This window comes from Bidens hawaiensis, unplaced genomic scaffold (genome assembly GCF_021521415.1).
Source record: "Bidens hawaiensis isolate Kalapana, Puna unplaced genomic scaffold, B.hawaiensis_p1.1 tig00007028_1, whole genome shotgun sequence".
Classification (NCBI taxonomy): Eukaryota; Viridiplantae; Streptophyta; class Magnoliopsida; order Asterales; family Asteraceae; genus Bidens; species Bidens hawaiensis.
Window position 1 is genome coordinate 1,230,700 of NW_027491480.1, and position 21,492 is coordinate 1,252,191.

A 21,492-nucleotide genomic window follows, 5' to 3' on the forward strand; every position below is an offset into this window, starting at 1 on the left:
TAGTTATCTTTTATATGAATATCACACCCGTGTTCTGAGGCTTGACCGAGACTAATAATATTGCTTCGAAGACTCGGTATAAAATAAACATTTGTAAGCAAACGATGCTCACCACTTTTAGTCTCAAATAAAATCGACCCCTTACCGTTTATATCAACATAAGAGTCATCACCAAACTTAACCTTTCCCGTGACATGATTGTTAAGTTCAGAAAAGAAAGACTTGTTACCCGTCATGTGGTTACTCGCACCGTTGTCCAAATACCATTCATTACCATCTTTGGACTCGTAGTTTCCAGGTATAACCTTCTTTTCATTCAAGAACACCATTTCTTGAACACTCTTCATCATAAACAGAGAAGGATCCCTTGTCTCGGATGCTTCAGCTAACTTTGCTTCACCTTGAACTTTCTGTTTTCGGTTGGGACACTAATGGACAAAGTGTCCAAACTCATCACATCGATAACATTGAACCGTTGAGAGGTCCCGGGTTTTGCCCTTATGTTCACGGTTTTCCCAGTTCATAGCGTTTTCTTGATGACCGCGGTTTTGACCCGACCCGCGATCACCTCGTCCTCGCCCTTTTCCACGTCCACGTCCACGTCCTCCACTAGTGGACTCACGATCATTGTACCGACTACTTGAGGATTCAGACTTTTGAAACATAAGCTTACCTTGGGTTTCGGAATGCATGTCTTCTTCCCGAATCCACTCCTCGTATGCTTTTAAACGTCCCACCACATCTTCAAACCCAACAGTTTTGAGATCCAAAGTTTGTTCGGGATGCAACAATTTGAATAAACTTCTTTCGGGGTAGACTTGAAAGGAACTTCTTGGCCATCTTAGTTTCCTTGATCATCTCTCCTAAACTCGCCGCCTTCGACGCCGTACACGAGAGTTTCGCAACAAACTCATCAATGGTCTCCGTATCTTTCATCCTCATACCATCAAACTCGTTCATGAGAGTTTGCAATCTTGCCTCCTTAACCCGATCAGCCCCCAGATTACATGTCTTAATCGGGTTCCAAATATCCTTGGCCGAATCAAGATTACCCACTTGCATGATTGTTGCTTCCGGGATCGACTGATAAATCAATGCAATCGCGATGTTGTTTTTATCATCGTCGGTTGCACCCGGATCAATGGTATCCCAAACCTTATGCACGTTCAAGAATACCTTCATTTGAACTGCCCAAACCTTATGCATGGGACTTTGGAAAGCATTCGGGTTCCCGCTCGTCTTCATTGTTTCTTTATCAGCCATCGTACTTTGTCAAACCGTAACCACAAAACCAAGTCAATCAAACTTTGTTGAACCAAGAAAAACAAAAGAATTAAACCACCATGTTTATTCCTTTCGGTTCTTGAATTCAGTTGAAACGAAAGGGAAAAAAAACAAAACCAAACTTTATTATTATTTATGCTTTTGTGAATTCCTTGACGGCAGCAAAGAAAGACTAACCTCCTTTTGACATTAATTACCAATCAACCAATCAAGTTAATTCAACTCCAAAGATTCCTTTTCAAGCATGAACGATGGCAGGATAATTGATCTTCGGCTTCGGACCTTCGGTGACGGTGGTATTGAAATCTGACGATATAATCAATCTGACTAATTGATAAACACCAAGAGCACAAGGCTTTGATACCAATTCAAAAACGAATTGATAACGGAAACACAAACGAGCACACAATATTTATGGTAAACTTCACGATTATTATACTCAAGAAACTAGCACAAAACTTGAATACAATAATCTCTCTCACAATACCATAACCCTAACATGGCTATGTATTTATAGGGAGACCCTAACTTGACCAACAAGTAAAGCCCAAATATAAAACCCAATTGTAACCCCATAAACCCATTACATCATTAATGAATTCCATAGGCCCAATAGTTCTAACCCGGTCACCTACACGTGACGGATCTATTAAGTTGGAAATTACTTCCAACATGAAGCTCCTTAAAGAAAATAAGGAGACCATTAAAGCTTTGTACAACAAGCTTGGTGAACCAAGTATGCTACAAGATTTAAGAAGCTTTTATGAAGAAGACTCAACAAACGAGTTTAGTGATATGGAATTCACTAAGATGTGGTGTTGGATTCTTGTTTTATTTTGTACTACGCTAAATACATTTTTGGCGAGAAGTCTGAAGATTGTCAAAAAAGACACGAGATTGTCTTTGTTCATCAAGATTTGTTCTTGTTGAAAAACCAAATTCCTTTCAAAGTTCTAGCGGAGGTGATGAACTTAATGGGAGACAAACTTTTCTATAAGTTTAAACAATTCATCGAAGGCACCATTTTGGCACCCCTGAAGCCGAAAATAAAATGGTTAGAATTAGTACTTAATTGTTTTCTGAATGATGAGAAATCACCCATGTCAAGAACGGACACCGGATTAAATGAATCACCCAATCATCTCTCAATCTTCTTCATAAGAATCTTACCAAAATACCCCAAGTTCCCACTCCCACAAATAATTCAATTGCTCTAAAAAAAATTGACATGTACAATGTTACTGACCTAGTGAATGCAGGGATTGATTTTGGGCTAAGTGACCCTCATGGGATCACTAACTTTATATAACATTAAGAGTTCTATCCATTAATATAATATTCCAAATTGATTGGTGCTAACTTATGTCACGTATCATGATTGTTCAACTTTATTTATAGTAAAGTTTCAAGATTCACTAGAACATGATAATACTGGAATTGTAATGAAATTAGTTATAATAAAAGTTGGGTTATGTTTCATTTGTCTCACTTTTTGAAAAAATTATCCTTCATAAAGTTTAGTTTTATTTATGCTAAAAGTATGTAAATATTGATTTCCAAAAATAAATATTTGATACCCTTTTTGTCATGTGAAACTCGTGGGAGTAACTTTATATTTGTTTTAAGTTATTCTTAACTTTATATCAATTATTAGAATTATAATATTCTTAAATTCATTTGTAGAAATTGATAAAGTAGTAAGCAATATATCATCCTTGTACCAAATATACCATAATGAGCACTTGTTTACAATCCGATCTCATAATCACCATTATATCCTAAACCTTGAAATCCAAAAATGTCTGCCTCCGGGGAAATCCAAACCCTGGTCACTGATAACAACACTCTTGACAAACATATTAACTCTATTTTCAATCTAAATCCCAGTGCCACACCCCGACCGATTTCAATCGCACGAATCCCCAGAGTCACAGAAATGGTGAAAGAGATGCACGACTACAAGAAATACTATGTTCCGAAGGTTGTCTCCATTGGTCCATACCATTTTGGGAAACCAAAACTCCAGTTGGTCGAGAAACTCAAGCCTGATTTCACAGTGAGGCTCCTTAAAGGCAACAAGGTGATCCTTAGATATTTGTACGATAAGCTTGGTGAACAAGAAATGATAAAAGAACTAAGAAGCTTTTACGAAGAAGACTTGGCAAGCGAGTTTAGTGATATGGAATTCACTAAGATGATGGTGTTGGATTCTTGTTTTATTTTGTACTACGCTAAATACATTTTCGGTAAGAAGCCTGAAGATTGTCCGGAGTTAAAAAGACATGAGATTGCCTTTGTTCATCAAGATTTGTTCTTGTTGGAAAACCAAATTCCTTACATAGTTCTAACAGAGGTGATGAACTTGATGGGGGACAAACTTTTGAATAAGTTTAAACTTTTTATTGATGGCACCATTTTGGCACCCGTGAAGCCGAAAAAAGCATGGTTAGTATCAATACTTAATTGTTTCCGAAATGATGGGAAACCATCGGTGTCAAGATTGGACACCGAATTAGATGAATTATCACCACCCGATCATCTTCTCAATCTTCTTCATCAAAATCTTACCAAAAAAGTACCCAAAGATAACACTCCCACAACTGATTCAATAGTTCCAACAAAATTTTACACGTACAATGTTAACGACCTTGTGGATGCAGGGATTGATTTTGGGCCAAGTGACAGTATGTCTTTGGCTTACATTGAGTTCGTTCAACGCAGGTGGTGGTTTTCAGCGAATCTAGAACTACCTCCAATAACTGTGAATAAGTCCACCAAACCCATGTTATTAAACTTAACATCCTATGAAATGCTCTCGCGCTTAAATGATGCATGGGTTGCTTCGTACGTATGTCTTCTTGATTCTCTGATTGATCACCCTGATGACGTTAAGCTTCTTCGAAAAGTTGAGGTGCTTGAAAACTCGTTAGGGAGTGATAAGGAAGTCGTAAAATTGTTCAGAGAACTAGCCATCGATCTAGCTCCAAATAATAATGCATATTTGGATGCTAAATCAAAGATACAAGCTCATTGTAAAAGTTGGAGGAACACAGTTATATACGAACTTAAGATTGAATATCTCAAGAGCCCGTGGACAATTCTTGCACTTTTTGGAGCTTTGACAGCTCTTTTTCTTAGTGCTGTTCAGACTTATTACACCGTATGGAGTCCCAAAAGCACATGCGATGATCTTTGCATGTTTCTAAAGACGAATCATCACTTATAAGTGTCTACAAGTCGATGGGTCAAATTGTGTCTTTTGGTGTGTTGTGTTTAATTTGAGAGATGTATGTTCTATTTGTGTTTTGGTGTGTTGTGTTTGATTTGAGTTCTCCCTAGTTTTGCTAGGTTTCTTTTTAAATAAGATCATATTAGTGCATAGTGTAATCAATAGGTCAACTATGCTGCTACTATGAAACAAAAGTGTGCTATATATATGTTTGTAGCTATGTTATGATTGGAAATATGCTATCATTTATGATTTTTTTAAGGAAAATTGGTTTTTATTGCTCCCAACTATTTCATTTTTATCGGCGCTGGTCCCAACTTTCATTTTGGCTGGCAACGGTCCCAACTTTAACATTCGTTTCTTCCATCAGTCCGTGACTGACGGAGCACTAACTCCGTTATCTTTTTGCTTATGTGTCATCTGAGTTTTCAAAAAATATCTTACGTGGTGGCCACTGTGGATTATTACTTTCCCCTTTTCTTTCCCTAATTTTCTCAAGCATTCAAATTTAGTATATACAAAAACACCCACCACACCGCACCTGACCGCACCTTGTTCATTCTCTCTCTCACCACATAATAATTTCTATTGCATTCTCGTTAGTCAACGATAACGAAGCCGTACATAGAACCGGTGGTGGTTTGTTGTTAATTGAGGATATGGATTGATTGAATTGATGTTTAGAATCGTTTATTACTGAAGAAACTGAGTTAGGGTTTGAGGAATTTGGGGGTTTTAGTGGAATTGAGTGGAATTGGTTGATTGAAGAGATGAATTGAGTGAAATGGTGTTTGGAATCGTTGATTAGTGAAGTAATTGAGGCAAAAGGAAGTGGTGGCCGGCGGTGACGGTGGTGGTGGTGGTTTATAGGGGAAAATTGGGGGATTTTGACGGTGGAGGAATGGAATTGGAAGGGTTTGGGTTCCGACATTGGGTGGAATTGTGGGAGTTTGACGGCGGATGATCGGAATTGGAAGGATTTGGATTACGGCATTGGGTGGAATCGGTGGCGTTTGGATGGTCTAAAACCCCTGAGTCGTTGAAGAGTTAGGGTTATGGATACATAAACAGTATAAGTTAAGTATGAATCAATAATCCACAGTGGCCGCCACGTAAGATGTTTTTGGACAACTCAGATGACACATAAGCAAAAAGATAACGGAGTTAGTGCTCTGTCAGTCGCGGACTGGTGGAAGAAACGAATGTTAAAGTTGGGACCGTTGCCAGCCAAAATGAAAGTTGGGACCAGCGCCGACAAAAATGAAATAGTTGGGACCAATAAAAACCAATTTTCCTTTTTTTAATTATGCAACTATAAAATGTCAAAATGAAAAGTATGTTATTAGTTTATAGATTTTTTTTATTGGAACTGCTAACTTAAATAGATTCTGATGAATCATTACTTAAGAAGACAATCTGACCATGATGCAGTTGGTAAAAATGCAGGAGTTGTTATTTTGTCGTACGTGAGTGATGCAATTTTAAGTTACTAGTTAAATGTCTTAAATACCTTTAAAATACGAAGAAATGTAAGAAAGTTTGTAAAGGGAATCAAGCCTTACATGAAATTCGCAGACTTGGGTTTAGGCATGTCGACTTTAACCGTACTCGAAGAATTGATCCGCCCAACTAGATCTTTCCTGTATCGAACATTCGAACCCTTATCCGAACAAACCAAATAAAATTCGTAATTAGGCTCGGGTTTCGGTTAGACTTTTAGACATCTAAATCTGAATAGCCGTGGCCAATTTACCCAAAACCCGATTAACTCCCCTACGTGGGTTTAGTATAAGCAGGGAAGGGTTGAACATGTTCGCGTACTAACCCGTTTATGTTATATTTGAAAAAATGTGTTTCATCTTATGAATTAAATTGTTTCGGTATTTTACGGCAAAGTTTGAACTTAAAAAGAGTTTAAAAACAATGAGACTGTCTTTGTTCATTAAGATTATAATTGTAGTTATGTTATTTGGGCCAGACGTATTAAAATGTAAGGGACGTGTGATTTAGGATTAGAAACCTTTTATAAGTCATGTGAAACTCGATGGACTAACTTTAATATACGTTTAGGAATGTTATAGTATTGACAAAATTTTGACTAGTTCGGTTGTCTTGACTAATTGGTCCATGTTGACAGAGTTATATATATGGAGGCAATAAGCAATTCAGCATTACTAGAAAAAGGAGTTTTAGCTGGAGATGGATAAACCCAATATCGGTTTGGGTCCGGTTCCAAACCTGGTAAACCCAGACCCAGTGCGATCTCTAAGAATTTAAGTGCATCGGTCGATCCTAAATAAAAGGCCCGTATGTCTTAATAAATAATGAAATATATAAGCTAATTTTTTTAATTGATAATTAACGTTATTTTCTTTTTTAGGTTTTTAAATTTAGTTTGTGCACAATAACTTAAATGTATTATGTATAAAAAAAAGTTTTGAAACAAATATATTTAAAATGATTAAAATCCATACCGATTTTATACAAATATTTTTAATATATATAAAAATTTTGGCCCTCCAAAATTACGTGCCTCGGCCGACCGCCTGGTTCGCCCTACCCTAGGACCGGCCTTGCCCAAACCGTTTCGGTATCACAAAACCAATTTGACCCAAACCAGTTACCAACCCAACCCTACTAATTCAATGCTGTTGCATAAGTAAATAATGATCTCAAAATATAAAAATTAAATACCTTACTATATTAAATGTGAAACTCGTGGAGTAACTTTATATATACAATATAAAATAAGTTAGGAATACTGTCCATTATAATATTCTTAACTTCATTTGTAGACAAGGCTAAACCGGCTAAAGTAGTAAAGTTTCAGATTCTCTACAAAGTACCTATATATCATACTTGTACCGATATCATAAGTGAGCAATTGTTTATGATCCCATAATCACCAATCCTAAACCTTGAAATCAAAAAATGTCTGCATCAGGGGCAATCCAAACCCTGGCCAATGATGACAACACTCTTGACAAACATATTAACTCTATTTTCAATCTCAATCCCAGTGCCACACCCCAACTGATTTCAATCGTACGAATCCCCAGAGTCACAGAAATGGTGAAAGAGACACCCAACTACAAGAAATACTATGTTCCAAAGGTTGTCTCCATTGGTCCATACCATTTTGGGAAACCAAAACTCCAGTTGGTCGAGAAACTCAAGCCTGATTTCACAGTGAGGCTCCTTAAAGGCAGCAAGGAGAAACTTAGAAATTTGTACGATAAGCTTGGTGAACAAGAAATGATAAAAGAACTAAGAAGCTTTTACGAAGAAGACTTGGCAAGCGAGTTTAGTGATATGGAATTCACGAAGATGATGGTGTTGGATTCTTGTTTTATTTTGTACTACGCTAAATACATTTTCGGTAAGAAGCCTGAAGATTGTCCAGAGTTAAAAAGACACGAGATTGCCTTTGTTCATCAAGATTTGTTCTTGTTGGAAAACCAAATTCCTTACATAGTTGTAACAGAGGTGATGAACTTGATGGAAGAGAAACTTATGAATAAGTTTAAAGAATTCATCGATGGCACCATTTTGGCACCCGTGAAGCCGAAAAGAACATGGTTAGAATCAGTACTTAATTGTTTCCAAAATGATGGGAAACCACCGGTGTTAAGAATGGACAGTACCGGATTTGAAGAATTATCACCACCCGATCATCTTCTCAATCTTCTTCATCAAAATCTTACCAAAAAAGTACCCAAAGATAACACTCCCACAACTGATTCAATAGTTCCAACAAAATTTTACACGTACAATGTTAACGACCTTGTGGATGCAGGGATTGATTTTGGGCCAAGTGACAGTATGTCTTTGGCTTACATTGAGTTCGTTCAACGCAGGTGGTGGTTTTCAGCGAATCTAGAACTACCTCCAATAACTGTGAATAAGTCCACCAAACCCATGTTATTAAACTTAACATCCTATGAAATGCTCTCGCGCTTAAATGATGCATGGGTTGCTTCGTACGTATGTCTTCTTGATTCTCTGATTGATCACCCTGATGACGTTAAGCTTCTTCGAAAAGCTGAGGTGCTTGAAAACTCGTTAGGGAGTGATAAGGAAGTCGTAAAATTGTTCAGAGAACTAGCCATCGATCTAGCTCCAAATAATAATGCATATTTGGATGCTAAAACAAAGATACTAGCTCATTGTAAAAGTTGGAGGAACACAGTTATATACGAACTTAAGACTGAATATCTCAGGAGCCCGTGGACAATTCTTGCACTTCTTGGAGCTTTGACAGGTCTTTTTTTTGGTGGTGTTCAAGCTTATTACACTAGATGGAGTCCCAAAGGCACATGCGATGATCTTTGCATGTTTCTGAAGATAAATCATCACTTATAAGCGTCTAAGAGTTGATGGTTGCTATTGTATCTTTTGCATCTTTTGGTGTGTTGTGTTTGATTTGAGTGTTGCAAGTCCTATTATGCTTGGTTTATTCTTGAATAAGATCATATTAGTACATGGTGTAACCATTAGGCCAACTATGTTACTACTATGAAACAAAAGTGTGCTTGCTATATTGTGTATGTGTGTAGTTATGCTATGATTGGAAATATGTTATTATTTTATGATGTTTTCGGGATCATGCAACTATTATTTGTCAAAATGCAAAAGTATACATAACTTAATTAATAGATCTTTTTTTACTAGAACTGCTAACTTAAATAGATCGATTCTGAGGAAACACTACTTAAGAAGGCAATCATGGTCTATGATGTAGTTGGTAAAAATGAGTTAAATAAAGATTATAAAATTGGAAGTTCACATATATAAGGATCACAAATTTAAAATAACTGATACAATTTCAAGTACTGACTTGTTAATTAACCAGATCTTTCCGTAACGACCCGTTTCTCAAATACTCGGCAACCAGTTAAAACGATTGTTATTATTAGGCTCGGGTTTGGTTAGACGTTTAAACATCTAAAACCTGAATAATCATAACAGATTTGCTTGAAACCCGAATACCAAACCTGATTAACTCATTGAATGTTGGGACAAAAAGCTTATTGGAAGTTAATTTAAATATTAAGTAAGTTAGGTTAATTGGGCCAGATATGTTAAAATGTAAGGGACGCATGATTTTGGGTTAGAAACTTTTTGTAAGTCATGTGAAACTCGATGGACTAACTTTATATATAAATTAAGTTAGTAACATTATGGTATTGACAAATTTTAAACTATTTTGGTTTTTCATGAATCATGTGTTTCATCTTCCTGAATATGGTACAAAAATAGACTATCAGATTTCATTAAAGTCCAAATGTTGCAGAGCTTGTTGATGTTCTCACCAAGGGCCTAGAGTAGTCTCATTGGCAAACTAATGGTAGGTTGGGTTTCCATGTGAAAAAAAAAAAATTTAGTTTGTATTTCTTTATGAACGGTTCTCTGGTGAACCACTTTGCAATCAATTTTTCTATGCCATATGACAACTAATTATTGGTGGTTATTTCTTTTTCTTTTACCTTTTTTTATTTAACAATTAGTTTATCATATAAATTGATCTTTGCTAATTAATAACTTAAATTAATTTATTTTCTGAATGAAACTAAAAACACACTTTTTTAAAAAAAATTTACGAACATTTTGATACAAATTTTATAGAAAAAAGAGTTTCTTTCAAAAATATATATTTTTTATAATATGATTTCCATATAATATTATTGGTGCATAAACTTATTATCTTAAAATTTTACTTTTATTTATATTTTAAACAATTATAAACCATATTTGTTTAATAAAAAGTTTGGTTGGATTGGATTGTGAATGAGAGTTAAGATTATGTTTGGTTGGATTGTGTAGATGAAAGAAAAAGAAACTATTTTCTTAATGTTAGATTGGGTTGTGAATGGAAATCGTCTTATTACTCTTGGTTTGCTTCATTGTGTTAAACTAATAGTTTGCCACTTCAGTTTTATATCTTTTATTTTCTATAGCTTGTGTTTATATTCTAATACTTTGTTACTTTTTATATATGCGGCTGTTTCAATTTGTGGCTGGTGACGTTTTTCAAATGGCTTTGGGCTTGGAACCTTCTGGAGATACGGGCTTATCTTGGAAGCTACTTAGGAACTTTGGGCTAGGGTTGGAAACTTGTTGGAGTTGCTGGCCCATTTCATTCTTATGTTATATAATAAGCAAGGGTCTGCATTCTTGGTAGCAGCCAATATATTTTGCCACTACCCTAAAAACTTTTTGGTTAATATATTTTACCAGAAGGACACACAGCTTCTTACAATTACTTCTGGTTCTTATTCATCTGTCAAGTTTTTGTTCACTCTATTAATCTCAACCTACTGTTCGTGTATTGTTCTTCGTGTGTTGCAAAGAACATATTGTCTGGTGTGTAATTTCAGATCTGAGTTGAAAGTAATAAGAATTTGGTTTAAGTTTTTTGACACATTGCAAGCTGAGAGGGGTTCCAACGAAAACCACAATTATTTTGAAAACTCATGGAACCACTTTTAACCAATATATGTGTTTTTTATTTATCATTATTCATATATTTTATTATTTTCTTGCCAAAATAAACAAACAAATGTAACTTGCAAAAATACATATATGTAATTACGAGCTTCATATATATACTTTGGCGAGCTACATATATTATTTATGGTCACCTAGAAATAAAGTTTGTTTATGTTGTTTTAGTTTTCCATAATCTATTTATTGTCAATGTGTTTTCAAAAATAAAAGGATATAAATATAGTTTATTTATATCAAACTACGTAAATAATTAACTTGGGCCGAGATGATTAAGCATGATTTGCTAGATTTGCACCTCTTTGAGGACATGGTTGAGGATAAGAATCCTTGGAGACGCAGGATTAAGGCTAAGGACTTTTAGGAGAAACGTAGAGTTTTGATTTTATTTCTATCACAGGGGGCGTTTCTTCACCTTTTTTCGAGTGAAAAATGATATATTATTATAATATCCTATCCTCAAATTAGTATTTATAACACATATTTAGTATTAAATGCTAATATCACTATTATTTATTAATTTTCCATATTTAGTATCACTATCATTACTAATATCACTATTAATGATCTATTCATTACTAATATCACTATTATTACTATAACACATATTAGTATTCATTACTAATATCACTATTATTATTTATCTCATGCATATGGTTTTCGAGCCGGGGGTCTCTCAGGAAGCAACCTCTATATCCCTTGGGATGGAGGTACGGTTTGCCTACATCTCACCCTCCCCAGACCCTGCTAACAGTTTTGCTATTGGTGAGATTTATACTGGGTATGGTTGTTGTTGTTTAAAATAATGATTCAAATCTTTAAAATCGAATTCCTAAGGTTAAATCTGTTGACATATCAGACACGTTTGCCAATTGTCACAAGCTAATTCCCCCTTTTCAAGCCATGTGAAACTCATGGGAGTAACTTTATAATATTCCAAACTAGGTTAATAACCCGTGTAATACACGGGCTGAATAAATAATATAGCATCAATAAAAGAGATGTCTATATACGTGGTATAATTTAGAAATATATAACAATTTCTTATATATGAAATTAAATATTACATTATATGGGTTAGGTTCAAATAAGAAGTTTGATTTTCCTAAGAAGGTTAGGAAGGAGGATATTTTAGTCTAATACTTTAATATCAAAACCCACTTAAATTAATTTCAAAAACCCACTTACATAAAACCCAATTACATCTTCACTCATCTCTAACAACCACCACCACTCCACCACCACCACAACCGTCACCCACCACCACCACCTCGCCGGAAAAGTCCGAAAAAACACAATGAAAAATACACTATGAAAAAAAAACACAATGATAAAAACACAATAAAAAACACAATTGTATGACACAATATAAATAACACAATGAAAAATACTATTTTATAACACAATTTTGTAAAACACAATTCGGTAAAACACAATTTGTAGAAAACCCACTAATTTTTTTTTAATTTTTATATTACAATATGGTACTCATATAAAAGATAAAAAGACACTCATTATTATGGTGAATTTGTTTTTCAATAAAAACGTCGTAAAAAAGTTATGGACGTTTTAAAATGATGGGGGGGTTTGGCATGTGCCTTGCATGTGGAGAGAGAAAGTCAACAAATGTGTTATTTCTTTTATGTCCTTTACCTTGTGTTCACACTTGATTTTCCCCTAAACTAATCTCAACCCTCCATATTCAAAATCAATGGACAAGATTACTTCTTATCCTTCCTATAAAAAGTATACTTCCTATTATAACATAACCCTATATTATATATAAATTTGAAAAAAGATTAAATATAAAAGTTGTTTATAAACCTTCAAATATCTAATTGTACACAACGCATGTGGTTTTCCCATATTAATTATTCAATGGTACCAAAGGATAACTTTAAGGTTTTAAAATGGTAAAATAAATCAAGAGTCAAGCCAAGTTTAACTAAATTTTCACATAAGGCAAATTCTAGGTATCTAGATGTGCACACGTTTGAAAAGAGACTTTTAATAGTTTAAGCATATGTTAGTTATTTTACGTAAATTAAAAGGATCTTTATAATAATAATATTTTACAATAAAGTATTTAAAAATTAGTTTAAAATACATAATAAATAAAGAAACATTAAACATTTTTTTATTTTTGTAAATCAAATTAAATGAGAATTAATGAAAATTTAATTAGAGAATTTTAAAAATAATAATAAATGTAATAAATTAATTTTAATAGATTTAAATAAGGTTCAATTTTGAAAATAACTTATGTGTCATCATACGTGGACACTTTAAAAAGATGCCATGTGGACAAAGATATATTGGTAGTAACTTATGCCTCGTACCATTATTCTTAACTTAATTATGGCTAAAGCAGTAATGTTTCAAGATTCTCTAACAAGTGCCTAGTAGACACATCGATGAGAACACACATGTATATCATCCTAGTACCAATACCATAACTGAGCACTTGCTTATGATCTCATATTCACCAATCCTAAACCCTTAATCAAAAGATGCCGGAGTTAGAGCAAATCACGGTCAATTATGACAAATATATTGATTCGGTTATCAATGCCGATGCCCAGGCCCCTCCCCCATCACCAGCAAGTACACCAATCCCAAGAGTTCAAGGAAAGGTGAGAAAGGCATGCGACAACGAGAAATACTATGTTCCGAAGGTTGTCACCATTGGTCCATACCATTCTGAGAAAACAGAACTCGAGCAGATCGAGAAACACAAGCCTGTTTTCATAATGAAGCTCCTTGCATTGGTGAAGCAGAACCAGAATTAGAAATCTGAAGCTTGTGTTCCAAAGGAGACCCTAAGAAGTTTATACAATGCGCTTGGTGTGCAACAAAATGTGCAAGATTTAAGTAACTTTTATAAAAAAGACTCAACAACTAGGTTTAGTGATACAGATTTCACTAACATGATGTTGTTGGATTGCTGTTTTATTTTGTATTACATTCAATGCGTTTATTTGGGCGACCCGGAAGATTGTGGAGGGTTAAACTGTTGGAATTATGGACCGGTTCGGGTAAGTCAACACGGCCAACCGGGTTTTGACCCGTGAGAGTTACACCGTTAGGTAACGAACCATAAACCCGCTTAAGTTAGTTAACCGGGTTAGACACTTTAATGAGATAAAATTACATGGAACGGGCTTTGGAGCAAGACATGGACTTATTGGCCCATTAGGTTTATAACTAATTAGATTAGTTAAACCTAATTGAGGGGTTATAAATATATGATATTTTATAACCTGAACCTAATCCTGACAAGTCCATCTCCTTCTTCCTCCACCCTAGTTTCCGGCCACCTACTCCACCGCCGTTGCTTCACCGCCGGCGCATGACCAGTCGCCGCCGCCTGTCCACTGGTGCCGCCGCTGACCAGTCGCTGTCCGCCGCCCCCAACCACGCCTCCAGCCTCTGCCGCACACCACAACCGTTGCCGTTGCCGTCATGCACCGCCACCGTTGGTTGTTGATTTCGTCGTGTCACCTAACTCGGTTCGTTAGCCTTCGGTGTCTCAACCGGTTATTTATTAACCGAGGTAAACTTAAATATGTCATTAGTTTAATTATATATTTAATGTTTTGACTCGTACTCGTATTGTCTGTAATCGGATTCTGTCGGGTTTAGTTTCGGTGCCGATTAATTATATTCATTCTGCTGCGTATAACTATAATTAATATGATTAATTATTATTAACCACGTTTATTGAACCGGTTTTAATAAACAAAATTTTAACCGATTACCACTGAAACCCAATAGTGGTATTAGAGCCTTGGTTACAACATACGAGTCGAATCCGGTATTTTCACCGGTTCTACATCATAAACTTCAAGGTAGTTGATGTTTTTGATCTAGATAAAATATTAGGCCAATTCTAGTTTGGTCAAAAATTTTATTTATTTTATTTGACCAAAATATTGCCCGACTTATTTTTCGTTGAATATGTAAATATGGCCCGACCTTGTTTGTTTGGTGAATGATTTTATTTTGGCCATATGGATGGTTCAAAAGTTGTATTTAGTTTTCGGCTTTATTTTATGGTTTTTGGCCACCTTGATGGTTCAAAATTGTAATAGATAGGGTTTAGTTTTTCATTACTTGTATTAGTGTAATTTTGTAATGAAGAAGACCCGAAGAAAACCGAGGACGATGACGAGCTCATGGAGTTCTTGAAGTCAGTGGGAGTTACCAAAGATGACGGGATGCACCAAGAGTCCATCCTTGTGATTGTTTTGTGTTGTGACCCCTTGACCCGATTGATCTTGATAATAGGCTCTAGCAAGATCAATCACTAATCATGGCCATTTATGATTTACATATTTTGTTTGCTATTTTGGCTGCTTGCTTGATTATAATAGGATTATAATACCACCAACCTAATACCAAATATATTAAAATAAATTAACCAATCAAGTTTTGCAAAATTAAACTAAATTTAATTTTCCATAACAAATAACTTAATAGGTAAAACTATTAACTTAAAATTGGTTGGTATTATCGTGACAAACTTAGTTTTAATAGGTTATATAAAACTAAGTGTCCTGAGAGATGAAAGGGTTCATCAAGTTGTCTTGATAAGTAAAGTAAAACTGGACTTTTACTCTATTCGGTAATATTTAAAATTAATCCCAATTTAAATCAATAGTCTATGCCATCCTACTATAAGTCACACTTGAGGCATACTGTGAAACTTCAAGTGTTTGAAGCTACAGCACCGCATTTGATTTCTAGCCTATCCTTCAAGGTGAAAGGGTTTCGTTGACACATCCGGCTCTTTCACAAGTGACTATACTAGGGCGACTATTACTTTACTCTCTTGTTACGTGCTACAGCTGTCTGGAGACTAAGGTGGGCATAAATGAGGCTAAATGTATCTACTTAGGCAAATGTTGTCTTAACAGGCCTCATAAACGAGAGTTGTGCTCTATTCACAATTGACAATTGTTGTATGTCTGCCTAACCACTTACTAATGTTGTGTGCTACAGCTGCCATTAGTAACTGGAAGCCAGATTCTCAAGTTCCTATTTACTAATGTTATTGGGTCATTAATAATAGGATTAAAGAATCGAAAATACTAATAAAATTTACTTTTGCTTATTTTAAACAGATGTCTACTGATAATAACTCCTCATTCACTCTCAAGGCTATCCTTGAGAAATAAAATTTGAATGGCACCAATTTCTTGAGTGGCACCGCAACTTGGGACTTGTTCTCAAGATGGCAAAGAAGCACTATGTTCTCGATGGACCTGTTCCAACTGAGCCTGAAAACAATACTGCTGATGCCAAGAGGGTTCTTGACAATATGGACGACTCGGCTGAAGTCGCCTGTATCATGCTAGCCACTATGTCTTACGAGCTTGCAAAAGGCTTGGAATATTTTGGTGCCTATGAGATGCTTGAGCAACTCAAGAGCATGTTCCATAAACAAGCCCGTTAAGAATTCTATGACACCATGAAGCAGCTTATCAGCTGCAGAATGGAACAGGGATCACCTGTTAGTGCGCATGTCGTCAAGATGAAAGGGTACATCGAACAACTAATGAAACTTGATTATCCCCTGTCAGATGAAATGGCAGTGGATTTCATCCTGAACTCTTTTCCTAGCTCTTACGACTAGTTCGTAATGAATGTCAATATGAATGGCTGGGTGAAGACAGTGCCGGAGCTTCATGGAATGCTCAAGACGGCCGAGATGAATATTCCCGCTAAAAACAATCAAGTACTTATGGTTCGATCTGCTGGTGTTGTCAAGCCTAAACCCAAGAACCGGGGTCATAACGGTAATGGCAAGAAGAAGGTTACTGTTGTTGCCAGGAATGCCACCAACACTAAGAAAGGTGTTGCAAAGGTACCGCCGCCGCCTCCTAAGGAGCGCCAGTGCTACAAGTGCAACAAAATGGGACACTGGAAACGTAACTGTCTCGACTACCTTGCTGAGCTGAAAAGGCAGAGGACCAATGGTGAAAGCTCCTCTAAAGGTATTTCTATTTACGTTGTTGAACTTTTCACTGTCTCTAGCAACACATGGGTACTTGATACCGGATGTGGTTACCACATCGTTAATGTCTTGCAGGAGCCTGAAAACTGGAAGAAACTGAAACAAGGCAGCATGGAACTCATCGTTGGTGATGGGAAGAGAGTCCCAGTCCTTGCAACTGGCACATATCGTTTTGCTTGTCCGTCTGGCCTTGTAGTTACTTCGGATAACTGTTTGTTTGCACCTGGTTTGACCAGAAACATTATTTAAGTCTCTTTACTATTTGAACAAGGATTTAAGTACGTTTTTAATAGTAATGCTATTTCTGCCTACTTGAATGATAACTTTTATTTTGAGGCTAAACCTCTAAATGGTATTTATGAGGTTGATGTTTAAATAAACAATAATGTATATAATCTTTCTAAACGTATCAGATCTGGCATCAATGATACATTTCTATGGCATTGCCGACTTGGCCACATAAGTAAAGCACGAGTTAAGAGACTCCAATCCGAAGGGATTCTTGAATCCACAGGACCAGACTCTTTTGATGACTGCGAATCCTGCTCAGCTGGCAAACTCGCCAAAGGCTCCTTCACTCATAAGAATGAACGAGCAAAGGATCTGCTGGGAATCATACATACTGATGTATGCGGTCCTTTCAGAACCATGTCTAGGAATCATGAAAGATACTTCGTTTCTTTTATTGACGATTACAGTCGATATGCTTATGTGTATCTTATGAAACACAAACATGAAACTTTTGAAAAGTTCAAAGAGTTTCAAAACGAAGCGGAAAACCAACTCGGGAAAACTATTAAAATGCTTCGATCAGATCGAGGCGAAGAGTATCTCAGCTCAGGATTCATACATTATCTGAAAGAGCGTGTAATTGTTTCACAGCTTACTCCACCTGACACACCCCAACACAATGGCGTGAGCGAGAGGAGAAATCGAACCCTGATAAACATGGTCCGATCAATGATGTGTAGAACTAACTTGCCTCACTCCTTTTGGAGCTTTGCCCTTTTGACCGCCGCCCGCATTGTCAATCTGGCTCCAACTAAAAAGGTAAGCAAAACCCCATATGAGATATGGAATGGGCGAAAGCCTAATTTGTCTTTCCTTAGAGTATGGGGATGTAATGCTTATGTCACTAATGACTCTGATGATAAGCTCGATCCTCGCGGCGTAAAAGTTGTTTTCGTCGGATACTATAACCAAAGCGGATATTATTTCTTCCATCCTGATACAAATGTGATTTCTATCAAAAGGAAGGGCCACTTTCTCGAGAACGAAATTCTCGATCGAGGAACTGGAGATAATATTGTCGATCTTGAAGAAATTCAAGAACCACAAACAAACGCCGAGGAAGTTGGAACGTCTGATCAACAAGTTGTTGTTGCTGAGACATCAGACATGAACACAAGCGTTCGCAGAAGTAATAGGACTCGCGTACCGAATTCTAAGTACCTATGGCATCTAGATGATCCCGAAGTCCTCTTAGTAGCCGAGTCAAGCGACGAACCTACTAATTACAAATCTGCTATCTTAGATCCGGAGTCTGAGAAATGGCAAAATGCCATGAACGCCGAGATGTTATCTATGCGTGACAATCAAGTCTGGAACTTGGTTAAGCTACCCCCTGAGGGACGGGCAGTAGGGAGCAAGTGGATTTTCAAGAAGAAAACCAACATGCATGGAAATGTATACACCTATAAAGCACTGTTAGTAGCGAAAAACTTTACTCAAACTCAAGGTGTTGACTTTGATGAAACCTTCTCGTCCATTGCTATGATCAAATCGATCAAGGTGTGTAAACTGAATAAGTCCATTTATGGACTCAAACAAGCATCTCACAGATGGAATCTTTGTTTTGATTAGAAAATCAAAGAGTTTGGTTTTATCAAAAAATGAAGATGAGCCTTGTGTTTACAGAAATGCTAGTGGGAGCACTAATGCACTATAGCATTTCTCATCCAGTATGTGTATGATATACTGATCATTGGAAACAACATTCCTATGCTTAAGGAAGTTAAGCACTGGTTGGGATCTTGCTTCAAATGAAAGACATTGGTGAAGCTGCTTATATTCTTGGAATAAAGATCTACCGAGATATGTCTAAGCGGCTTCTAGGGCTGAGTCAAAGTACATACATAGACAAAGTAATGGCACGCTTCTCTATGGATAACTCCAAGAAAGGAGCTCTCCCCATGGCTAAAGGAACCGTGTTGAACAAATCGCAATCTTCGCCAATGGACATTGAAACTAAGCACATGCAAGCGATTCCATATGCTTCAGCGATTGGTTCTATCATGTATGCTATGTTATGTACTAGACCCGACGTCTTGTATGCGCTGACCATGACTAGTCGTTTTTAGCAGAACCCTGGCATTGCCCACTGGACTGCTGTAAAGAACATTCTAAGGTACCTGAAAAGGACAAAGGACATGTTCTTAGTGTTTGGAGGAGTGGAAGAAGAGCTCACTGTAAGGTGTTACACTGATGCTAGCTTCCAGAATGACCGAGATGTTTCTCGCTCACAATCTGCTTGGATGAAGAAATTCATAGCCCACCTCGATCTGGTTCCAAGTGTTTTGAAACCGATCGACGTAATCTGTGATAACACAGGAGCCATTGCTCAAGCCAAAGAGCCTCAGATCTCATCACAGGGCCAAGCACATTCTAAGTAAGTTCTACTATATACAAGATATACTTGAATGAGGAGACATCATAGTAAGCAAAGTAGACACAGATCAAAACCTAGCTGACCCGTTCACTAAACCGATGACTCAGGACAAGCATGATAATCACAGAGATGTTATCGGTGTTAGACTAGCTAGTAGTTTGTTTTGATTTAGTATTTGGATGTGTGAACATTTAAACAGTTATACTTTTGAGTTCTCTTTTGATTTAATGGTTAAATGCAAATGTTGAATAATATAACTGTGTTCGGTTTTAATACGTTTAATCCATGAATATTGTATTCTAAATTATCCGTAGTCGGTCAGACTCGTGGGAACAACTCGGAATTAAGACTATTCTGACTTTGGACTCAAGGAGTTGACTTCCAAACTCATAGACTTCATTATGAATGACGTTGGATGTAACTCGCATCAAATCATCTTCATGGATCTTAGTCATAAGATGTTTTGATACTGGTATACTCATTTACTATCCTTAGACCTGAGGTGCATATTAGAAATTTCGTTTACTAAAGGTTATTCTTTGACCAGTGTCAACCGCTGTCGCGTAACTGCCAGCTATAAAGGCATTGGTTGGGAATAATCTGAAGTTCAGTGGGAGTTGTATGTATTCAAGATGGGATTTTGTACTCTTACATGATATGTAACAGTTAGACATCTTGGCGCCCTCGTTGATTCAAACAGGTAAAGTGTGAGGCCTCACCCAAACTAACTGTGTGTTTGATTGGACCACTTTGATTCTAGATCGAGAACTATAATGATTGAACGCCATATGAGATTGAAACTGATCCATGTCTCATTGTTCAATTGATGTCTTATACAGAAATGATAGATGACAACGATTACCATAAATTCGTTATCTTGTAATAGTGTATTCCAAGATTGTTTTGGTTAATGAATTTAAAATGTTATAACCTGTTGGGGGCAGCTATGTGTAGCTAGAGCACCGCTGACTGTCAGTACTGAGTAACTTAACCGTAAACCGTCCAAGTGGGAGACTGTTGGAATTATGGACCGGTTCGGGTAAGTCAATACGGCCAACCGGGTTATGACCCGTGAGAGTTACACCGTGAGGTAACGAACCATAAACCCGCTTAAGTTAGTTAACTGGGTTAGACACTTTAACGAGATAAAATTACATGGAACGGGCTTTGGAGTAAGACATGGACTTATTCGCCCATTAGGTTTATAACTAATTAGATTAGTTAAACCTAATTGAGGGGTTATAAATATATGATATTTTATAACCTGAACCTAATCCTGACAAGTCCATCTCCTTCTTCCTCCACCCTAGTTGCCGGCCACCTGCTCCACCGCCGTTGCTTCACCGCCGGCGCATGACCAGTCGCCGCCGCCTGTCCACCGGTGCCGCTGCTGACTAGTCGCTGTCCGCCGCCGCCGACCGCGCCTCCAGCCGCTGCCGCACACCACCACCGCTGCCGTTGCCGTCGTGCACCGCCACCGTTGGTCGTTGATTTCGTTGTGTCACCTAGCTCGGTTCGTTAGTCTTCGGTGTCTCAACCGGTTATTTATTAAGCAAGGTAAACTTAAATATGTCATTTGTTTAATTATATATTTAATGTTTTGACTCATACTCGTATTGTCTGTAACCGGATTCTGTCGGGTTTAGTTTCGGTGCCGATTAATTATATTCATTCCGCTGCGTATAACTATAATTAATATGATTAATTATTATTAACCACGTTTATTGAACCGGTTTTAATAAACAAAATTTTAACTGATTACCACTGAAACCTAACATAAACAACCACCAG

General features: G+C 36.7%; 3 protein-coding genes across 3 annotated transcripts; 2 read left to right on the plus strand and 1 right to left on the minus strand.

The window, feature by feature from the left end:
* Positions 1 to 744: 744 nt before the first annotated feature.
* LOC143634210 (uncharacterized) lies at positions 745 to 1,263 on the minus strand. The gene has a single exon (XM_077102362.1). It carries the CDS (start codon positions 1,261 to 1,263, stop codon positions 745 to 747), a length of 519 nt encoding a protein of 172 aa, XP_076958477.1.
* A 1,792-nt stretch (positions 1,264 to 3,055) lies between these two features.
* Positions 3,056 to 4,519, plus strand: LOC143634153 (UPF0481 protein At3g47200-like). The gene has a single exon (XM_077102311.1). The coding sequence runs from the start codon at positions 3,083 to 3,085 to the stop codon at positions 4,508 to 4,510; it is 1,428 nt and encodes a 475-aa protein (XP_076958426.1). The 5' UTR covers positions 3,056 to 3,082; the 3' UTR covers positions 4,511 to 4,519.
* Positions 4,520 to 7,444: 2,925 nt separating this feature from the next.
* On the plus strand, positions 7,445 to 8,875 carry LOC143634211 (UPF0481 protein At3g47200-like). Its single transcript, XM_077102363.1, has one exon. It carries the CDS (start codon positions 7,445 to 7,447, stop codon positions 8,873 to 8,875), a length of 1,431 nt encoding a protein of 476 aa, XP_076958478.1.
* Positions 8,876 to 21,492: the final 12,617 nt, after the last annotated feature.